The 24261-nt window shown below is 37.0% G+C and overlaps 1 protein-coding gene across 25 annotated transcripts in view; it reads right to left on the reverse strand.

Annotated features, from left to right (window-relative positions):
* The window catches only part of RIMS1 (regulating synaptic membrane exocytosis 1), a 484827-nt gene that overhangs the window by 126714 nt on the left and 333852 nt on the right, over positions 1 to 24261 (reverse strand). For 9 of the 25 annotated variants that reach the window (XM_026654648.1, XM_026654756.1, XM_026654729.1 and 6 more), the window contains one exon: positions 1990 to 2102. In XM_026654648.1, coding sequence (XP_026510433.1) covers positions 1990 to 2102 — 113 coding nt within the window. Of the gene's footprint in view, positions 1 to 1989; positions 2103 to 3625; positions 3809 to 11785; positions 11858 to 16218; positions 16297 to 23714; positions 23799 to 24261 lie in introns of all 25 variants that reach the window. The other 16 variants (XM_026654647.1, XM_026654716.1, XM_026654741.1 and 13 more) reach the window with 7 other exon arrangements.

Raw genomic sequence — 24261 nt, forward strand, 5'->3', positions numbered from 1 at the left:
TAATCATGTCTGTATTTAACTCAACAACATCTAAACTAACGTTTTTCATGCGTGTTTGCAAAGAAGTACCACAATTAACCACAATCGTAAGTTAAATAGAGGGAAAAAATGGGAAAAGATATCTTCAATAAAATGGCAACCCAATCACACAACAAAAAGAAAATCAGTATGTAAAGGAGGAAGTCTTCTCTTCAACCTCCAGCCACATTGTCAGTTCACTGACATGAACGATATAACATACAATCCTAGAGTAATAGCAAGAGAAACGGATGTGCTAACCCTTGCATACTTACGATGAGAGAGGATAAATCACCAGTGTAAATAAGTATTCACAGCTTGAAATATCAATACTCCACTTCATATGTACTTGTAATATCAATAATCCTCTGAACATATGCTAATTTTAGCTTCAGTTTTTGATTGTTTAACTTTTTCTTGTTAGCTATGTAACTGCCAGCTCCCTCCTTTCAGTCTCACAACTCATACAAAATTCTGCATACATTTAAAATTTCTGTCAACATAATATAAACTAGAATGTTATTTCTTACACATTATCTAGTGATAATGATAATAAGTGAATATCCACTAGAGAAAAATACTTAGTCAAAATAAAAGTGATAGACCAGGTATATTCTTTTCATGTATTGTGTCAAATGCAGGAATCACATAAGAATTATGATGCACAGAATGTATGAAATCATATCATACTTTCATTCTTACACAGCTCCCAACTTAGAGATACACTGGGCAACACAAAAATTTAAGCTGCAGAGGTAGTTTGCCACCAGTTTAAAACCAAGAGAGTCCTTAGCTCTTACAGAGATATAATTAGAAGAACTGAATATAAAATTCAGAGTTAGTCGAACCCACCAGTCAAACTCAGTAACGTATACTGAATATTCACAATAAATAAATATAGTGAACAGGAAAACATTTTCATGTGTCAGTGAGCATGTACTATAATGATACTTTTAGGATGGCTCACACCCATAAAGCTCATGTAACCAGTCAATTAATTCATTATCATGCAAAGAAGTATATGGTATACCTAGCTTGGTAAAGAAGTCAAAGCGAACTACACCATCTGCTTTGGAAGGTGTCTGACAATATTTCAGGAAACACAGGAAGTACAAACATTAGAAGTTCTTACATGCATTAGTTTCTGCTTAGTAGAAAGATCTGCAGTATTGGTAATTTGAGTTTTGAGTTGTCAGATATAGTCAATGCACTGAATAATAGAGAACTGAATTTACACATATTTCCCAAGGTGAAATTAAACCATATTTTAAATCTGTTTTGTTTTAATATAGTAACCAACACTTGAGCTGCAGTATGTTGATGGGAAAGGAAACACTTATGTTAACACTTGTTTGATATATTTGGATACAGCACCTCTCACAGCAACCTAGCTCAACTTTGCACTGTTCAATAAGGAAAAATTCTCTTTGCTTGACCACCTGTTTCCTTAAACATGCACCAGTTCATGACCCCATGCTTTCACATTTTTAATGCTAAGTGTTTTCACTCTGTTCAGTAGGCCTTTGTCTGACTCAGGGAACAAAAAAGAGATTGACATTATCTGACATTCATCAGTTTCTATCATCAAAGTACAACAGTTAATCTCATCCAACAAATCCAAGTTAACAGAACATGAGCAAAGTGGTATTAGAAGTAACATCACTGAGCTCTGTGACCTGAACACTAACTAAATCTGTGGTCATGGGTAGGTATGTACTAAGACAATGGAATGTTTGCAATAGAAATTTTAAGGTATACATCAAAAACCAAACCAAGCCAGGAGACTATAGAATAATCAACCAATCAAATTCTACAATACTTTCCAATCTACCATTATTCTTTCATTCAAATATATTCCTTTGTGGGTAGAAATAAATAAAGCACTGAACATTTTATTATGAAAGACAAAGTAAAATAAGGTAAGGAAGGAAATCCAAGATTCTGAATTATGATAAACTCATTATTTGATACCTTGCTCTACACTGCTGCTTCTTACTGGAACTTGCGGAAGCTGTCTTCCCCTACGACTGCTGAATGATGTGTCTGCAGGAGGTGACTGAGTTGGACTTCCTTGTTGGTGTATTCTGCAGATGGAATGAAGATAAAATAAAATAATCCAAATAAAATCTGAATCAATATATTTTGAGTGGTAAAGTTAATGCCGATATTAAAATGCATATATGGAAGATGCAGAAATGTTATGTATGCCATATTGTCTCTCTCATACAGTCCTCAATGCCTGGAGAGTTAACAGAGCTTCATCTTTAGTTTCTCAATGTTTCTTCAATGTTTCTAGACAGGAACTGCAAACCGCAGACAGGAGTCTAAGGGCCTGGTTCACTATTGTCTCCCACCTTGTACAGTCATTTCCACCAATGCAAAGGGGTGTAAAATACTACCATTCTAATTTGGTAACGTTTTATACCCAGCAAAGAGTCCTGTGGCACCATATAGACTAACAGACGTATTGGAGCATGAGCTTTCGTGGGTGAATACCCACTTCGTCGGATGCATGTCATGACGTCTGTTAGTCTATAAGGTGCCACAGGACTCTTTGCTGCTTTTACAGATCCAGACTAACACGGCTACCCCTCTGATATTTTATACCCAGTTTGCATTAGTGTCAAACTTAACATGGTGCAGGGCAACAGAGAATTAAGTTGCAAGTATCTAATATTATAGAGGTAAAGTGGCTTTTCTGAACATTTCTTTTGAAGAAGTGTAGTTCTTTATTGGCACTGTTTCTGTTAATTTTTGTAGTGTGTGTGTGTGTTTGATAATAGGTGCAACTTCTTAGAGCAGTTCCACAGAATTTTAATACTCTTACCCAAGTAGATATTCTCAATTCATTTGCTTTGACTGTGTGGATAGATGAACTTAACTAGCATAATTTCTAAATAGGTTGGCTTCTTTTAGACACACTGAGCTTAACACACCAGATATCTATGAAGTTCAAGTAAATTTACATATAAAATTCCTAAGGCCATTGCTGGTAACCTGGAATACTATAGCTAAAATACATAGATGAGAAAAAGCTTGATTACTGACAGGGCTTAATTGTTAAACTTCATTGCCAGGTACAGTATTATATTTTCTAAATATGTTACATTTATCTAATATATTGAAGTTACACATATATAATTTCTCAATTTTTTCTATTATCTGAAAAACATTAATACAAGTTAAACAAATTACAGATGGTGAGTATTAGCAATTAGCATTGCATAGGCCAAATTACTTTCTCTTAACCTGCTGCTGTAAAGCAAGAGTTAATTGTGTGGAAATTGTGTGTTATTTACAGCACATTTTAAAAACAAAATATTTTGCAAGTTTTCATATGAGTACATAAACAAAACAATGGAAGGACAAAACACAGTCAAATTTTAACTCTCATGTTCCATAACTGTATAATTCAACAGTCAAAAGCACCATCTGGACAGTGAAGATAGACGGAGTAGAGGATATGGGAGAAGTGTAAGTACCATGGAGAAAGGATTATAGTAGTGTGCTAGAAAGAGTGAATGCACCGTATACTCGGGAAAGTACAACACCACAGTGACATCTGGGAGGTAGGACATGAATGCTGTGCTGTACATTTAATAGGAACCTTGTCAGAAGTGGAGAAGGTGGCGCCGACCCTCCTGGAACTAGATGATGTACAGAGCATAATGGTCTGATACTAGAATGCTCACTCGACCTTGAGCGAGTGTGATGTTTTCCCCTAATGACTGGCTGCTCAGTTGTTCTTGGGGTTGGAAGTCCCCTTCTAGAAAGACATGGTAGCAGAACCCTAAAACATTAGGGCCAAAAAGAAATTGTTCAGTCATTAGCTCCACATAAGCTTCCCCATGCCTCCCTCCACCAGTGAAAGCAACCGAAAGCCTGCTTAATAAGACACATGTTCACATTTTCAGACTCTGAAAAATGATTAATTCAACCTACAATTCTGTTTTCAAAATGATAAACAGAAAAACCCTCACTGCAGATACCTATGCCATGTAAACATGTAGTTCATAAATTGCATTGAATTTAACAGCTGGTTGGCGAAAAATATTAGCTTCAGCTTCAGTTACTTTAACTATAGCAAATGAAGACTAATGCACATCTGGAAAATACTCTGATGAAGTACCACCATTACAGAAAAAAAAAATCAAAGCCTACTTTTAACCACAGTACACGTGTTTTCAAAATGCACATTTTTATTGGTGTTAAAATTTTACCTGAATTCCCATGAAGGTCCCAGTTCAGTAAGGTACCTAAGCACATGTATAATCTCACTAGCCTCTTGGGGACAACTCATGCTTAAAATTAGATATGTGCTGAAGTATTTTGCTGAACTGGGTTCTAAATTAGAGATACAATTCTTCAGGACTAATAATGAAAACTGTATTAAAGTAAAAATGAAGTACAATTTTTTAATGGCCTCAGTATAACAATGTTAAATATAATATAGCAATGTTAAATATAATCACCTGAACTATGAGTAAGTAAGCAAATAAAATTAACTTTTAAATTAACAAATTGTGCCTTTTTAATTCTTTTCTGCTTTTCACAACTGTGTGATATTCCATAAAACGCATTGTTGTTTAGGACGCTTTTGAATTGAGCCGTCTCACTACTTCTATTTACAATATTTTATTTGCTAATTAATTTATTTTTTTCAGATTTCTAAACTACAACTACTGGCACCCAAGTTAAAAATCCCAACATAAACAAAGGACTGACCATACACCTGCCCACTTCCAATACACACGTACCTGTTTCCCTTTTATTTCTGGTGGAATCCTATATACTAATAATCTTTTTAGGAGTAGATTTTTTTGCTATTATTTATGTAGTTCCAAAATGTACTATGCTATGCTACTTATAGTTTGGCTTTGGGGCCACCTCTAGAGAAACAATATATTTCATGGAAGCCCAGTTACAACTCCAACTACAGTTAAACTTGAGTTACACTTAATGCGGGTATTCTGCTTCTTTATGTATGAAAAATAAAGTATATTCTCCCCAAAATTATACCACTTGCTCTCGGATACAGAATGAATTTTCTGAGAATTTATGAGGTAAATTTAATTAAAAATCAGTCCTTTAAGTAACTGAGTACCCACTGTAAAGATTGCCACGGCCTCCATTCACTTGTTCATCTTCACCTCTATAAATCATAGAGGGCTACCATTTTTCCTGAGGGCAGCTTGGCTTTATTTTCATTGGGAACAATGGGGGACAATGTCCATTTCGTTAACAGAGGGTAGCCAGTGGCCTCAGTACCATTCGGTATCAATTCAATCAATTCAATCTAATATGGGTTCAAACACACTAAAATGCTTGAGTCATAATCAAAAAGACATGGTGGGTAAGATAGTATCTTTTATTGGACCACATGCTGTTGGTGAAAGAAACCAAGATGAAGTGGACAATTAACATTACCGCCGTTAAAGGACAAAACTGGGAGTTAGTGGGTTTGAGGTTGTTGAAATAAGCCATAAATCCAGTGTCTTTATTGAGTCCATGATTTTTAATGTCTAGCAAAGTTATGAATTTAAGTTTATAGGCTCACGAAGGTTTTGCAGGTTTCCTTTTAGGCTAAGTGCTGAGAGGTCAGATATGGAGTGATAGCATTGTGAATGGGTAATATGGTGTTTTTGTCTTTTATCATTTTTCTGTAAGTTCATTCAAGAGCGTAGTGATTGTCTCATTTTACCAACGTAGCTGTTACTGGGGTGTACCATGTGTTGTGATAGGCATGTGTAGATCTCGGAGGGCGTGTTGTTGGTAAGTATTGATTGTCATTGCTGTGGAGACATGTCTACAGGTTTTGCATTTGTTGTTCTGGCAGGGTTTGGTGCCACTTTGCGTTGGTGGGCTCTGGTCTGTGGGGAGCTTGGTTCTGATGATGAGCTTGGTATTAACTGGCCTCTTCACCTTGAATAGTTTCTTACAATATGCATTAACTACTTATGTTAAACAATCTGTTCCAACTTGTATTTAGCTGTGACACTCTGAGTATCTTGCACAGAGCTGAAAAAGAGTTCTTTGTAAGCTTGATAGCTTGTCTCTCTCACCAACAGAAGTTGGTCTAATAAAATATATTACCTCACCCACCTTGTTTCTCTAATATCCTGGGATCAACACAGCTACAATAACACATTAATCATAATCAGATGCTTATTTAATGACGGAACAACAGGCCAGAGCTAAGGTTATTTGGGTGACTGAGTTGTGCATTTCTAGCCAGAGACTCCATCTGGTAGAAGCAGATTGCTGCACTGTAAGGCAGGGAGTAAAATGAGGCCGAGCCAGGGCCACTCTTCTCCCCCCTCCCCTCCCAGCACCCTGCTGGATCCAAAACTGAGCCGGGGAGACCCTGACACTGTGGGGGCACTAGAACCCAGGCAGTACCTTTCCTCCCTCCCACCATGTGGACTGCAGAGAGGAGACAGATATAAGAACATAAGAACCATTGGGTCAGACCAATGGTTCATCTAGCTCAGTATCCTATCTTCTGACAATAGCCAATGCCAGGTGCCCCAGAGGGAATGAACAGAACAGGTAATCATCAAATAATCCATTCCCTGTCGCCCATTCCCAGTTTATGGCAAATAGAGGCTAGGGACACCATCCCTGCCCATCCTGGCTAATAGAGATTGATGGACCTATTGTCCATGAATTTATCTAGTTCTTTTTTGAACCCTTCACAACATCCTCTGACAAAGAGTTCCACAGACTGACTGTGCGTTGTGCAAAAAAGGACTTCCTTTTGTTTGTTTTAAACTTACTGCCTATTAATTTCATTTGGTAACCCCTAGTTCTTGTGTTTTGAGGAGTAAACAACACTTCCTTATTTACTTTCTCCACACCAATCATGGTTTTATAGATCTCAAACATATCCCCCCTCAGTAGTCTCTTTTCCAACCTGAAAAGTCAGTCTTATTAATCTCTCCTCATACGGAAGCCATTCAATACCTCTAATAATTTTTGTTGCCCTTTTCTGAACCTTTTGCAATTCCAATATATCTTTTTTTGAAATGGGGCGACCACATCCGCACGCAGTATTCAAGATGTGGGTGTACCATGGATTTATATAGAGGGAATATGATATGTTCTGTCTTATTATCTATCTCTTTCTTAATGATTCCCAACATTCTGTTTGCTGTTTTGACTGCCGCTGCACATTGAGTGGATGTTTTCAGAGAACTATCCACAGTGACTCCAAGATCTCTTTCTTGAGTGGTAACAGCTAATTTAGACCCCATCATTTTATATGTATAGTTGGGATTATGTTTTCCAATGTGCATTACTTTGAATTTATCAACATTGAATTTCATCTGGCATTTTGTTGCCCAATCTCCCAGTTTTGTGAGATCCCTTTGTAACTCTTCACAGTCTGCTCTGGACTTAACTATTTTGAGTAGTTTTGTATCATCTGCAAATTTTGCCACCTCCCTGTTTACCCTTTTTTCCAGATCATTTATGAATATGTTAAATAGGACTGGGCCCAGTACAGACCCCTGGGGACACCACTATTTACTTCTCTCCATTCTGAAAACTGACCATTTATTTCTGCCCTTTCTTTCCTATCTTTTAACCAGTTATTGATCCAGGAGAGGACTTTCCCTCTTATCTCATAACAGCTTACTTTTCTTGAGAGCCTTTAGTGAGGGACCTTGTCAAAGGCTTTCTGAAAATCTAAGTACACTATATCCACTGGATCACCCATGTCCACATGCGTATTGACCCACTCAAAGAATTCTAGTAGATTGGTGAGGCATAATTTCCCTTTACAAAAACCATGCTGACTCTACCCCCAACAAGTTGTGTTTTTTACTACAGTTTCAACCAATTTGCCTGGTACCAAAGTTAGGCTCACCACCTGTAATTGCTGGGATCACCTCTGGAGCCTTTTTTAAAAATTGGAGTCACATTAGCTATCCTCCAGTCATCTGGCACAGAAGCTGAAATTAGCCATTCTCCAATTACACAGTTCAGTTCCTTCAGAACTCTTGGGTGAATAGCATCTGGTCCTGGTGACTTATTAATGTTTAATTTATTAATTTGTTCCAAAACCTCCTCTAATAACACCTCAATCAGGAGATAGAAACGCCACTGGGGGGAGCAGGGACCTTTGGACCTCTGGACATTCCAGTCAGCATTGTAGAATCCGCTGTGATTTTCTCTGTCCTGTTCTAATTGGCTATTTGTTCTAACCCTCTCCCTCTCCTCCCTTCTCACCATCCCTTCAGCTTCATTCTGCACCTGTCCCTCCTCCTGTTCCCTTTTCTGTCCTCCTTATCCATTCCTTCCCCTTTCTTTACATTTAGCTGCTCCCCTACTAAATAACCCTCTCCCCACAAAATAATAATTGTGGAACTAGTATCCCATTTGCTGCCATCACATTGATCACTCTGCTTGTATGTTACACGCCTTCCCCCACCCTGTGTCTGTCTGACTTAGACGATATTAGGTCACTGTTTCCTCGTAATCCCGAATTTGTCGGCATCCCTCTGTTTTCTCTCATCTTATACTTAATTTGAAAGCACATGTTTGTACAGTACAATGGGGTCCTACTGGGGCTCCTAGGTGCTTCAATAATATAAATAACAACAATAATAATTATTTATTTATTTTATTATTAAGACTGCCAGATACTTCCCATTATAACTTGGCCTGCTTCTATCACTTCAGCTGAAATCTTCCATGCCAGGTGACTGCCCTGGAGCACCCACGGAGTCGGTGCCTTTGCTTTTGTCATTCCCAGGACGTAAAGGAGTACTTAGTGACATGGATGCTTTTTAAAAGGTAAAGAAATATTTTAAAAAGTCCAGAATGGTTTTTATAATCTTCCTGACCTCCCCTAATAACAAACATCACATTAGTAAAAAAATAGCGCTCAGACACTTTAAGTGGTGATTGTTGTAGCTATAAGGAGACTGACTACTGGATAATTGGAAGGGATTTTAACACAACAGAGGCCATGACACTGCAGTACCAAGCTATAAATCCATTAAATCCTGTATCTATAAATCAATGCAAAACTATTATATATATCACAGATATATCCAGTCTCAAATTTGCTCACAAAAACATAAAAGAAGGCTAACTAAATGTGTAAACATTTTATGTTTCCTGTGTTTTGTGCAAGTGCTATCAAAACTTTAAAGTGGTCAGTAAAGTTTGGATCTCAGACGTAGGTTAATTCCTTATTGGGAGAAAAATAGCTTGTTGTAGACATAGAATATACGATATCTGAATGTAATATAATTACAAGTGTGTTCATTCTTAGAATGCAAAAGCAGAGTGCATTTTATAAGCTTACATTTTTAGCTTTCAGACGTCCAGCAAAATACACCAGATTCACATTCTCTGCAAAACAGTTTCTCTCCATTTGAAACAGTTGCAAATCCCAAGTGATCAAAAATCATGAGTCAGACCCATCCCCCAATCATGAGATTAGCATACAAACCATTAGATGTTTTAAAATCAGGTGTGGTGGGGGGAGGGGTGGGGAGATTGTTTTGTGTTACGATTTTTGATCCTTTAGAAGGAAGCAGCCCACCCTCAATCTGTGTATGATCATTTCAGGTTCAAAATCACCCTTAAATACACACAGAGAAATACGGGCCTGCCCAATGGTTAGCACAGAGAGGGACTTCACTTGCCCTGTCTAATTCCCTGTGGTGATAGCAAAAGCCATTCTATCTCCACCCCATTCCCTTAGCGACATCCTATCTCTCTTTACTCCCATTACACCTCCTTGACCACTCACATCCCCCTCTCCATGCTCCCTCAGATTCCCTTCTTCCCCATGTGGCTCCTATGGTCATTTGCTCACTCTGCATATTATCCTTCCCTTTCCTTTGCTCTTCTTTCCCTCTTATTTTCCCTCTCTGGCACCCTTTATTCCCCCTGTAACCTAAGTCTCCATCATTTCTCCCACAGTGTCTTTCCTCCCAGTTTCCTGTCCAGTTTCTTAACCATATAGCATAAGAGATGGCCATCTTCCCTGAGGACAATCTGGCTTCAGTCCTATCGAGAGCCATGGGAAATGATAGCTATCACTACTAATTTTTGTACTTACTCTTTGCTTGAATTATTATTATTTTTTTAAAAGCATGGGGAAAATTCTCTCTCTTTCTTACAATACATGAGACACACACATTTTCCCCATTGTAAAAATATATAAATACCCTCTTTTAAAGCACAAACATATAAAGCACAAGGCTACAGCAAAAATGGCTGAAATTTGATATTCAGCAAGGGCATTCTATTCACTAAGGGTTGTATGATGTGTCTATCTTCAGGGGAAAACCAAAACTCAACTTATAAGCGTATAAGCAAGTTTTGAGTATGCACAGTGGGCATCCATTAAGTTTTTTAGCACAGCATAATAAAGCACTGAACCTTTTTCAAAACATAGTGTTAAATCCTGGCCCCACTGAAATTAATGCTAAAATGCCTATTGACTTAATTAGGGCCATAATATCATTTACAATGCATATTATCTGTGCTTGTCCTGGCAAAGGAGCTGCTACTGGGACAGGAAAATAAAAATATATAAAATAAAATTAAACAATAAAAAAAGCAAAAAAAACCTCCTACCTTTAGAGTAAGCATAGAAAATCATAGGCTTCGGGGAAAAAAATCAAAGATTCAGTGGAATCTGCAATCTGTCTGCAATTTTTACTACATTATACGAATTATAAGCTTTTTGTTTGAAAACAAAATTAATTTTTTATCTTTTTTTTAAGGCAGTATTCACCTCTCATAGTGTAAATAGGGGTTCTGTTGCCCTGTTGAGCCAGCCTTACAGAAATCTGTCTCCAGCAAAAGTGGGATCTTACCCCTCTTTCACTATCTCATCAAGATGTGCACTTAAACCTAACTGGAACCAGTAGAATACTACCATTATTAAGCACATATATTTCTTTTCTTTGACCTTTTTTTGTTAAAATGAAGAACCTGGGTGCAAAACTCCTATATTATTATAGCATCGAAGGTGAAAGTTAAAATCACAATAAATGCACAGTAAAACTCAATAAAAGCAAAAGTTAAAATTCCAGCAGCAATATTAACATTGCATAATTACAAACTGTAGTATTTTCTATACATGTCTTTTAATATATTTCTATTTACAAGGTGAAATGGATACCTTAGAAAATAAAGGATGTACAGCATGTCCATATTAACATTGCTATTTGAATGTGGCAATTCTTTAATTTTTGCAACTTCAATTGTGCAACTTTTATGTTATATTAAGAGAATCTGTTTTGCAATTATTTATTGTTAGCTTCACATTTTATACATAGATTTGTCTGTCAAAATTATTTTTAAAATGTAAAAAAACAGGAAGAAATATCAAGGGTGAAGTACAATAACAAAGCAATCTTTCACGGCTTCTACATATTATACATACATCCTGATCATAGAGATCCAGTGCCAAAACTTCCAGGACTTAATGTGTGAAGGATTTGAATAATTAAATTTACAGAAAAGTGACTTTTGATCTTGGCCTATGAGTTCATCCATAAATGAAGAAAGCCAGAAAACTTCTATACTATGATATAACATATATGAGGCCAACATACCAGGCAATGACAAGCTTGTAACATAGATGTGAGCTCATCAGTACTTTAAACTAAGGCAGCATGAATTTGTTTTAGTAATTTTATACATTTAGTGTTTTACAGGTGACATTTAAAGTAGCAGCAGGTGCACTGGAACCAATTTGACTAAGAGAGAAGATTGCTGCGTATTGTAGCATCAATCCTACCTTTCTGTTTCAGATGTGGAGTCTTTCCTAGTCTGTTTTTGGCTGTTATATTTTTCCACTTTTCTGGACTGCCTGTGAAATGAGATGTCAAAAAATGAAAAAAAGAAGAAAAGATACAGGAAATATGAAGAATAAAGCTTTAATTATGTATTATAATGATAATGAAAAGTAGTTGACAGATGGAAAAATAATAGCTATCTTTATGAATGGGTTGTTGAATTAGTAGTTTAAATCACAAGATCCTTTTCTATTATTGCATTAAATTAGTTCAGGCTTGCTGGTGTGAAGGCAGTGGGCTGCCAAACAGGAGACCTCACTCAATGCTAGAGAAGAGAAAGATAATTAGTTCAGACTCTTGGGGTAGGTAGCTAGTTGCATCACTTTTTAACAAGACTTCTCACAGGATTAGAAATGACACCTACAGTAGCTCCTAGGTCCTCCCTTGACAAGAAAATTGTGCTGCAAGAAAGAGCGGTTGCAGAAAGGACTGGGAAGTAATAGAAGACTCAAATGTAAATCTGAAAAATGTTTTAAAATCACTTTTTCAAGTAACAAAGAAAACAAAATATTGTAATGAAGATCAAGTATAAATTAAACTGCATATTAGTAAAACCTTGTCTTATTTTACTGTACCAACATCGCTAAATTTTTTGGAAAACTTCTATAACAATTTAATAATACTCTCTCTCTATCAAATATTAACTGGTTGGTATCATTTTTTAAAATATGTAATTGGGTCATGTAAATTTAGTTAGCTTCCTTATACCTTTTCCATATATATCTTTCACAAAGAGCCAGAAGAGACCTGAGACTGAAATTTTGTTTGTTTCCCACTTTCCAACAGTCAACTCTTTACCTGATTATATAAAACGTGCATTTGCTGGGCCATATTTTAATTTGTCTATCTTAACCTAGCTGAAAGCTAGATCAGCTATTCCTTAAGCAGTAGAGGTGGCCCGATTTTCAGTGACCTTGCTATGGGCATTACACTAGTCACCTTTTCGGGCTGGGAAAGAATTTTCCCATCACTGGCCTGGGTGGTTTGTGCTTGGCTTCCTCTCAGCAGCTCAGGGAGCTGGTGAACAGGGTAGGTTGTAGGGTGCTCATGTTGTCACTATCTGATAAGTGTCCAGTGCAGGTACTTGTTCAGTAGGGGGATCCTAATAAACCGGACTTGGAATTAGTATTAGCAAAGAGTGCCCCTTAAAGAAGATGAGGAAGGAGGCTGGGTCTCCTACTATCTGGTAGGGAGAGGATTTCCTCCACACCCTCAACCTTCGTATGAGGAGAGCGCCATAGGGTCCCAGCAACAGTGCTTGGAGCAGGTTAAAAGTTTTGGGGATGGACACTGGATGAATTACTGCAGGATAGTTTCCCAGATGTGTTACTAAAGTTGCCATCATTAAACCATATTCCTAGTGTTTTACCTTTCTTCCTGTGATGTCCAGGCCAATGAACAGTCATTTCAAGCCTGCAAAATTATGTAAATGACATCAAGTTTGCAGGAAAATTCTCCTGCACACTAGTACTATTCTTTGTGTCTGACCTGGCTGTTATAATTTGTGTAAAATAAAAATACTTCTATAGAGAAGAATATGGAGATACCAGGGCAATTTCTGCACTGTTATGGCAATGTCACTGAGGACAAAACGTGGGCCATGGGGATAGCTCAGCAGTTTGTGCATTGGCCTGCTAAATCCAGGGTTGTGAGTCCAGTCCTTGAGGGGGCCACTGAGGGATCTGGGGCAAAATCAGTACTTGGTCCTGCTAGTGAAGGCAGGGGGCTGGACTCAATGACCTTTCAGGGTCCCTTCCAGTTCTATGAGATATCTCCATATTTTCATGAAGTTAAGAGGGATTTCTTGTTCTCATTCAAGACATTGCAGTGGGTGTCTGGGAAAATCACCAAATTCAGCTTTCTTGCCATTTATCTGCAACTTATACAAAAAGTTCAGCCTTGAAGGTAGATAAGGTCTGGTGCTACTCTCACAGATACCAGTGTCAATCAGGAATAACTTGCCTGAAGTCAGTGAATTACAAGAGCATAAAACTGTTTAAGTAGAGATTCAGGCCTTCTATGTGCAGGTTATCTCATTGCAGACTATGGCACCATGAAAAGGACTGCCCCAGGAAGGGGAAATACAGCTGAGCCCAAGATAAAAATTATGGACTTGCAGTTGATAGCCAAATTGAGGACATAAAGAGATCAACAGCTGATCTGTTGCCCCCTTTCATTAGAGTCAAAGGCAGAAATGTGACTGTACAATTTGATTGAATTGGGTACCATGGAAATATACAGTAAGTGGTGTACATGATTGTACACCCCCATCTGTCTGTATCTATTGATTGTCTCTTGACTTATACATAGCTTGTAAGCTCTTTGTGGGCAGGGACCATCTTTTTGCTCTGTGTTTGTACAGCATGTAGCACAATGGGGTGCTGGTCCATGACTAGGGCTCTAAGTGCCACTGTAATACAGAGGAGGAGGAGGAGGAGGCAAGCCCATTAACTGAAGAGTATTTTCCGTGCATGTTTTCACCATCATGATCCAGAGATTGCAAATATATTATCAGGAATCTCTACATGGGCTCTGCATCTGTGGAACGTGCTTTTCACTATTATTTATAATTCTTTGTTTGTGTCAGTATTTACAAGTCAGCTCCTGTTAATTTCTATTGTTATACTGCAAGGTGCTCTCAAACATGTGTGTGTGAGACATTTTATAGGTTCAACGCTCTTTGCTTTTGTGGAGTTGTATGGATTTTTAACTCTATTACAGAATGAGGCCAGGAAACATCTGATATCCAGCTCTCTCTACAGGATGTGGCCATCAGCGTTCCCTTAAATACACAAAGGTTAGTCTTCACGGGTATGTCTACACGGCATCTTGTAGTGAGTGGGGAGTAAGCCTCTCAGCCCTGGTCAACAGGACCACAACTTCAAAACACTCTCTGTACAGCTATTTTTAGAACATTAGTGCAAGCAGTGCTAACCCGAGTCGGTTGAGCCGAGCTGGGCAACTTGCTCCAAAATCCTGTGTAGACATACCCTGAGAGGTAACCAATGCACACTGCCATTCAAATGTGGTAAAAAAAAGGAAAGATTGACTGTTTGCCCACTGTTGCACAAGGAACGTTGACAAACCCCAAATTCTATGTGACATAGGAAATAAGACTTGGAGAGATGCACAAGGAATTGATGTTGATAAAATCAAGTTCATGCACTAAGCTAGACAGGTAAAATGCAGAAATAAAAGTAAGATGAAAGAGCCATTTCAAGATTTGTATTTTAGACCTTGGGGAAAATGAGAAGAAACTCAGTGTCTGAACTTGTGTATACAGACATTAGAACTAAATGACATTATAGTTAAAATAATTGACCACAGATGATTTTCATGTTCTCCTCAAGCTATTGCAATGTTTGATTAGGATTAAACCATTATATGGTATGTTTCACAGGTAGGAACAGAAAATGGAAACACATCTTAAACAAAATAATTTTGCATGCATGAAGATCTTGTTAGCAGTTTTATTCTAGTAACTAAAATCATGTAGGTTTTCACAAAAATACTCTAAAAATTAGTTAATTAACAGGTGTAATCCTGTTCCCCCAACATGCTCTGTACTTTAAACTTCTGTTGCATTTATTTTCCTTACATAATTCTTTTACTCTCCTATATGCAGCCAAAGTTAAGCAGCATAAATCAGGAGATCTGTGTTAGTAGTTAAGATTCTTTACAGATGCTGCAGTTGTCTTTGAAGGCCCCAAAGCATGGAAGCATGTGTTTTTCTTTAAGTATCTGAGTAGCCCCACTGAGTTCAATTAGTTCAATTGGGCTACTCATGGGCTAGATGTCTCAGCCCTTAAGAGGACTATGCAGCAGAGTAAGACCACCTTCCTCTTACTCCCAACTGGCCCTGCTCAGATTGTGACTATTGCTGCAGTGTGTGTGTGTGTGTGTGTGGTGGTGGTGGGGGGGAAGTGCCCCCAGAATCAGTGCCTGATTCTCCTCACTACAAACAAGATGGAGGAGAAGGACTGGGAATAGGAAGAGCCCTGGTTCCACCTGTTTATGTGCTGGGCACACAGGCAGGAATAAGCTACTCCCTGGGGCAAATAAGTGGGAGCTGTGCACCTGACCTATACTTTAATGCCTGTACCCAATGTCCAGAGTGCACATAGGGGTGTATGGTGGGCACTTACTCCATGTGCAAATTTAGCCACTTAGTGTACTCTATATAAAGAGGTTAAATATGTTAGTATGAAAAAACAAACAGCTATAATGTATATTTAGCTATAAAGAGAATGAAAAAGCATATTAAATAAAATATTTATAACAGAGCATGTTGTCAGGGAAGGAAATTGTTCACTGTTCATAAATTAGAATCAATAACTCATTTACTTGGAACTAAAATTTGACTTAATAAGGATACCTCTGTGTTGCTCCAGGTTTAGCACTTAGGTGGTTTATACTGTCTTGTTTTGGAATGCAAGACTCCAGCGTCCTTGTTCTTCACAAATTTTGGAAACATGGAAGTGAATTGGACAGAATGGACAGAAACAGAGAGATGGTCACATGCAGTGAAGATGGAGACATGCAGTCAAAATATATAAACCAATAGCATTCAGGTACTAAGTACTGACCGAACTGCATTTCTGATGTCCCCTTTATTCACATGTTTAAGGGGGATATTTTAAAAATCTGTGGCACTATGGTAAGTACAAAAGTAAAACATCAGTGACTGAAAAATGTAAAATCTATATTGAACTACAGCACTGTAGCTCACCAATTCCCATTTTCCTAATTGAGAATAAATCTAAATTTTGTTAATTAGAATAATAGATAAATGCTTCTTCCTCAATCCAAATGAAAATTCAAATAGTATTTGAAAAATAATATTTTGGTATTAAGTACTGGCAAGTTATCTTGATTAAAATCAAGTAAATTCTATTTGCATTTAAGGAAACTTTCCTAAATATCCATATTAAAATTACCAGATGTTTTGCTGGTTTGATAAATAACTGCTCAATAATCACATGAAGGCAGCAAACTGACCCAGCAAGAATATTTAAAAAAATTATTCTTCTAATGATGGTCAAAATATGTCTCTTGTAATTTCCATACTATTTTCATTTTATGCTTAAACTCTTTTAACATCTTTACAAATTATCCAGAGCTCACAATTTGACTTAAATATAACTGTTCTGTCAGTTTTCACATGCAGGCTGTACAAAAGAGAACTTTTTTCCAGACTCGATGTGTAGGTCTAGGTTTTTTCCAGGTACCAAACTCGGCTATACAGAATTAATAAGATATCTACTAATGCTTTATAGTATAACCTCAGCCTTTCAGCTATAATGTTAAATTAAGATGTTCATCTTTGACCCCTGAATGTGATTGCCAAACTGACTGAAAAATTATGTGGTTATTACTACTTGTCACTATATAATGAAAAGTGCAAGATTCGCTATAAGGCCACATATCTAACTTCAGAAGACACGGTCGAGTAATTTTCATAGTTTTAAATGTTTATTTTTTATTCTTCATTATTTTCAGACCCCTCTAAGAAACTGGAAAAAAAATGTCCTCTACTCAGTTTGGATCTGATTCTACAAACTCAGACATGAGTAAGTTTGCTCATGCTAGTAGCCTCACTGATTACCATGTGTGAACATAACACAGCATCAGCTGGTGTGTGAATGGGTTGGCTCACCGCGCGCACCTCCTTGAGGTGGGGTGTGGCATGGCAGCTCTCTCTCCACTGCTGTGGTGGTCTGCCTCTTTCTGTGACTTGGCCCTCCAGCCAGGTCCCTTCAAAGTCTCTCCCCTTTCAGGATAGTCCATAAACAAAAACCAAGGGGAACTAATGCAAATCAACAGAGTTAGTAACAGAGAGAGTGGGAAGTGCCTCCCTCTCAGGATGAATTAGAATCAGGCCTTCTCTTCTCTCAGAGAGAGACCTTCGGACAGTTATTGTCAGGGAAGTTCCTGCCTTCCCTCAGGAGCTGAGGTTTGAAGGACTGTTCTCTTCCCTTGTGTCAAATTGTTGATTTTTTTTTCTTCACCTGACATAGGGACATCTGGCTGCGTGGTGGAGTCTCTCCTCCTAAATTTAGCCTCCCCCATAGTAGCATTTCCAGCAGACTGCGCCCACCTAAGAAACTTTGATGGCATGGATGAAACTCCTGCCATTTACCATCTGTCAAGAGCACAGAACAATTCATGCTCACCTAAGGCCTCTGGCCCATACTAAAATACGTTGCATGTTCTCTTGACTGCCCCTTCTATTCCTGGGAAAAATTCCTTCACTAGGTATAAGGACCTGAAAGCTAGAGAAGCCTGTAAATTAACTGGACGTGATCTACCTACTCCATCCTGTTTCCACAGCAAGTTGACTAAAGGAAGTTGGGATGGTCAAGATCTCTCACATTCTTAAATAATGACAGGTTTCAGAGTAGCAGCCGTGTTAGTCTGTATCCGCAAAAAGAACAGGAGTACTTGTGGCACAGTCTCTAAGGTGCCACAAGTACTCCTGTTCTTTTTGCACATTCTTAAACTTACTTTCAGTGTAAAACAGTGAGCTAAGTGCTTTGAAGAAGGGCCTCCACAACAAAAGGAACAATAAGTCCCAGAGATACAAGCTGGGCAGTTGTGTAGTGAAGAATTCTTGTTTCTGCCGAACCTTCCCAACAATTCAATGTGAGGTCGGCATAGTGTAATGATTGGCACCACAAACAGGATTGCCCAGCATTCCATATATATATACTGTGAATGACCCCTTAATTCTTGCCTAGGTGAAGATAAGCTTCCACCTCTTCTTTTCTTGCCTTCCAGGAAGTGGATGATATCACAAAGGCCACATCCCAGGCTAGAAAGTAAAGGTTGACACTGGTCCCTCCTACTTCTATAGAACTTAACTGTATGTTTTCACAAGTGGACGTTAGTTTGGAAGTAAGAGTTTTACAACTTGATTTATTTAAAGTAAAATGTTTTACCTAACTTCTGGGGGAAAAACATATCTATATGTTACTGTTTTAAAAAAAGGGGGAGGATTTTTTTGCTCATATCTTGCTGAAGAAAATTATAATTTATAACAAATACAGATATAGTTAACATGTTTCTGATGTATGCAGTGTAGTTGTAGCCATGTTGGTTCCAGGATATTAGAGACAAGGTGGGTGAGGTAATATCTTTTATTGAACCAATTTCTTTTGGTGAGAGAGACAAGCTTTCGAGACACAGGGAGCTCTTCTTCAGACCAGACCTGAAGAAGAACTCTGTATGATTGAAAAGCTTGTTTCTTTCACTCATAGAAATTAGTCCAATACAAGATATGACCCATCTTGTCTCTCTGTTTCTGATGTTGTTTGTCTGTATTCCCTATCAGATTTCTGAAAGCATCTTAGCTTGTTTTATACGGATGCAACTAATTCCAAATCAGCAATTAATTGAGATGCCCATTCTAGTATACAGGCAGGTTATTCAAATTTTGGAAGTGAGGATTCTGTGTGTCCCAAACCTGAAGTCATCTTAAAGTGTAGCTATAAGTATAACCTATATGAGAAATTCAGGTCCTTATCAGGTCATTATTTTCTTTCAAAAGACAATGTATTCATTTTAAGGAAACTTTCAAAGGATATTTTTAAAAAATGGGTTTCTGGCCTTTGTTTTTTGTGGATTTATTTATTTATTTAGCTTAGCTTTGCTTCTTTATAATTTATAAAGGAGTGTGAAAGCTTTTAAAACTATTTTCTGTATTTCTACCTTAACTATATCAAGAATGTCAAGTTTGGTTTTTCCTGGTTTTGGCAAAAGACCTCTAGAAGGTCTCAGGGAGGCTTACTGAGAGCTTTCACACTTTAACTGAAAGGGACAAGACTGTTGAATTTTAACAAAGGCTTCTTTTAGCCAAAATGTTACTTAGCCATTGAAGTTAAATATATAGTGTTAATAAAAGCAAACAGTCTGAATAAATGTCCCTTCTATTGTCAATTGCTCAACTTTCACTCACTTGGCTCCTCTCATCACTTGTGATATCACCATTTCCCTAGTTTAACTATAACCATAAAATCTTGAAGCCTAGACAGGACCTGAATTTCTAATGTGAAAAACAAACAAGGGGGAAAAAACGTTGAGGCTGTCTTTATAACATATCATAAAAAAGCAAAAAAGAAAAACAAACTCATGATTTTTTAACATTTTTGAGTCAATATTTAAAATGAAAAGTAATCTATTTATTCATTTCTCTAAATATACTATGAAGTAATTTTTCTGCTATGACATTTCAATCATTTCCAGAACAACAAAAATCTTTCTAAAATGCTTGCTGAAATCTTTTATCTGAATGAGTATAAAAAATGCAATGTTGCTAATATCAGAGTTAAATGTTCAAAAATAAGAAATTACACACTCATAAGTCATATTTATATTTATACAGAAATAGCTCTTACTAGTCCAGTCTGCTGTATATCTTGAGCACAGAATGCAAATTGGTCCAATTCTGGGATGTACCCAAATGGAGTCTGACATGACAGCTGTCAAATTCAATTTATCTGTGAAGTCAGGGTATGAAAAGCTAGTAAAGTAACCCAGTGTGTCACGCACAGCCTCCCCTCAATCATCAGTTGTTATTTTGACAACCTTCACAAAAGCATACCAAAGAAAGGCAAAGGCTAGTACTGAATGGTACTAGCTAATATACAGAATTGCTTGTGAAACAGATTTTTAAGGGCAATAATTAGTACAAAATGTAAGAGAATTCCAATTGTATAAATGTAATTTGGCTTTGGTTTTCTCTTTTACATTATACACAAAATGAACTGAATAGAAAAGAAAAAGAAATAAAGGAATACTGGCTTATATAAAATGTTAGCTCTAACTATTTCACTGTTGATCATTCTAGCAGAAATATACAGTTGCCCTGGGATTGTGGCTCAACTACATAAGCAGAGTATCACCATACTCAGTCCCACTCCTTTGCACCAAAAGTCTCCTGCTTAATGGGCAAGGAAGTGCGGTGTATTTAAAAACTGAATAACTGTTGGGAACAGATCAGGAAATGGGTTTCAGTTACAAGAAACTAGTCAAGTACCCCAAGGTTCATCTACACCTAAGTACTGAATAAACATATTTTATCCCAAATAAGGAAGTTAAACCACTTTAAATTCTTAGGGCCAAATTCAGAGGTGATGAGTAGGCTGTGTAAATTGGACTCCTCACCTACTTGTTGGACATCCACACTCTACTGGATGTGTAAAAGAGCCTAAGTTGCTGTAACTTCTGTCTGTCATGGAGACAGAAGAAAGTGTAAATGAGCAGCATCTGAGTAGCAAAAAGGGTATGGCATTAATGCATGCCTTTTTCTGCACCTCAGCCAGGAAATCACACCAACTAGACATACATGAAAAGAAACAAAAATGTTTCTTCTTACTGTTTCTTACAATGTCTATAGAAAGACACATATATCAAACTGAGAATTAAACTACAATTTTTTTATGATTTAAAAGCTTTTAACAATTTTCCTCTTATGCAGACAGTTTAATGTAATATACTTATTATAACAAAGATAGAAAAACAGACGACAGGAGTACACTCTATGGTTACAATCTTGAAGTCCTCAGGCATTGTCCCAATGACAACAAGAATAAAGATGATTAAGAAAGGATTGTAGTATTAGGGTGAAATGCTGGCTCCACTGAAGTCAGTGGCAAAACTACCATTGATGTTAATGGGGTCAGGATTTCTCCCGGGAGTCCTACTCAGGATGGGCCTGATCCACCAAAGTCAATGAGAGACTTTTCATGGACTTCAAAGGGCTATTATAATGAGAGGAAAGAGTTGCTCAAAAATGCCCATCGTTTAGAAAGTGTAACCTTTTGTAACCTTTATCTTGAAATGCTCCAAATTAATATTAAGTTGCTAAAGATAAGGGTGTAATAAACCCCAATTTAGTTTTCAGGTAGTTTTCAGGCTATAGAAAATTCTGTAATTACAGAAAATTTGTTTAGTAGAGGACCATTGGGAAACACTTTAAATAATACAAGCAGACTTTATTCAAAAGGAAAATGATTAGGTAAGCAAACAGGCATGCAATTACTACTTACACAATACTACAATTATACATATGTTCAAAGATGAAATAGTGTATATCAGTGGGTAATTAGTCCACTGACAACAGCGTGAAGTACAGCCTTATAATCCTGAAACCTAACAGTTAATTAGCGTTCCCCTGCAATGTTGCAAGGCTATGTCTTTTTCAATCTATTATAATACTAATTAACATTAAACTACCCTTTACCATAATTATATTTCCACCATTTCCTTATTGGCTCCTTACCTTACACATTATTTAAATTAACTTCTGCATGAATATCCTTCCCATACTATCAATATAGATAGCATGTTAATACAACATTCCAAAATTCTCAAAACACTTATTAAAAACCTTGCTCAAACCAGTTATAATCAAAACATCGCAGCAATATAACCCTAGATCATGTCCTTGCTAAATTCAAATTTCCTGTCTTGCTGTCTCCAACTTATCTCCAACTTTCTCACACTAGCAACTCCAATTTTCCATACTCCTCTATACTTAGGCTAACTTAGGCCCTAACTTCTACTTAATTCTTTACCTAAACCATCCACTAGGTTACATAAATATGGACTATGTTTACTAATTGTACTATCTTTGCTGATAATGTCCTTTTGGAAGTATCAAAATACCAAAACAAAGATCACATTGGACCCAGTACTACAGTCAATGAAATGTTTAGGTATGCAGTGACTGCAAGATGGAGTCAGTTTTGGAATAAAAAAAACTTCATGTGATAATTTAAAAACATACTATTGCACACAGAAATGGAATCCAGGTATAACTAAAGGCCAATTAGTGTTCCCACTAAAGTTGGTGGCAATATTTCCAAGGCAAGGCAAAACAGACTATGGCATAAATGTAGGTGCTCTTAAGCAGAAAGAGAATACCAGCACTACAGAAACTGTAATGTTACTTGTATACTGTACTCATGAGAGTTAAACCTCATAAGAGCTGCATAAACATTTTTTAAAAATTAAGAATGAGAGGATTTACTGTAACACATCAGGGTTTAAAGGGTAGAAAATAAATCTTGCTCTTGCGTTACATTCAAAGTGCTGAATTAATAATTGCTTTGATTTAAAAAGTGGCTCTAGTAGAAGAAATGACAACATATGAGAAGAATGTTACTATTACAAATACAATAAGGCATCAAAACTGATTTGGATAAGAAAACCAGAGCAAGAAACAAAACAATGGAAGGTGTTTACATTCATCACAACTGGCAAATCAGCATATAAAGTGGATCCAAAGCACTGGCATTATTGGTCAAAACCTACCTTGTAGGGAAAACCTGTCCCCTGAAGATAACCTTAATTTATGAATTTCATAACCGTGCCAATTATTATATATACCAATTAATATATACCACAGAGCCTCTCTCTCTGTGTATCTGATTTCCCCCCCCCCCCCTAAACATTTTGCAAAAAAAAAAAAAAAAAAAAAGGTTAAAAAAAAAAAAAAAAAAAAAGATAAAATAGGCTCCCTGACAGCTATTAATATATTATAAAGCACCGCAGGGGAAAAAAAACGACATTTACAGAAATAGGGGGAAAAAAGAATAAAGAGTCCATTAATATGGAAGTTTCTACATCAGATTAGACATCTTGATTTCAGAAACTATCCCTTGGAATGTTCACACAATCAGAAGACTTGACTGGGGCACATTCCTAGGTGCTTTACAATAATTCGACAAAATGCAGAGATGTACTTTGAGCTGACACTTTGGTTTTGTCATAGTTAAAGTTTATTAAAGATCTTTTTAAAACTTTGTTATACTTCTCTCAGAGTGCAAGATGCAGTAAGCCACTTTTCAGTTAGGAGGAGTTGGCTAGTACCTGTCATCCTCCGGAGATGCATGCTGGATATGAATCCTGGGACTAGTAGGTCGTCTCCTCTCTAGGGAGGGGGACCATCTACCCCTGTTTGCCCATTCAATAAAACAGGAAAAAAATATTTAGTGAGTGAAAAAATTAAAATAGGTATGGGAATTGAGACTGGAAAAGTACCCCAAAAAGTAATGAAATTGATTGTTTTTAATATAATAATTCTTGTTTCTAATTTCTTTTTTAAAATTTGGATACACTATTCTTATGGTTGTTTGTTATGGTATATTGTCTATATAGCAGTACACTATACAAACAATTATGAGTGTACAAGCATGCACAATTTAGAATGATTTAAATAATTTTCATGGCATATACAGTATTTCAAACATTCTCAAATGCTAGAAAATCTAAAAACCTGTTATTCATATAAGAAGTTGGAATTATAAACTAGAAGAACTTTTCAGGTGTTGATCGGCTGTTATTTTCCTCTTTCATTTTTCCAAGGGTTTATTCCCCCATTAACTCTGCACTGAACAAAATTTTTCCATTAAAAAAA

Source organism: Terrapene carolina, unplaced genomic scaffold (genome assembly GCF_002925995.2).
Source record: "Terrapene carolina triunguis isolate 2854851 unplaced genomic scaffold, T_m_triunguis-2.0 Scaffold42, whole genome shotgun sequence".
Lineage (NCBI taxonomy): Eukaryota > Metazoa > Chordata > Testudines > Emydidae > Terrapene > Terrapene triunguis.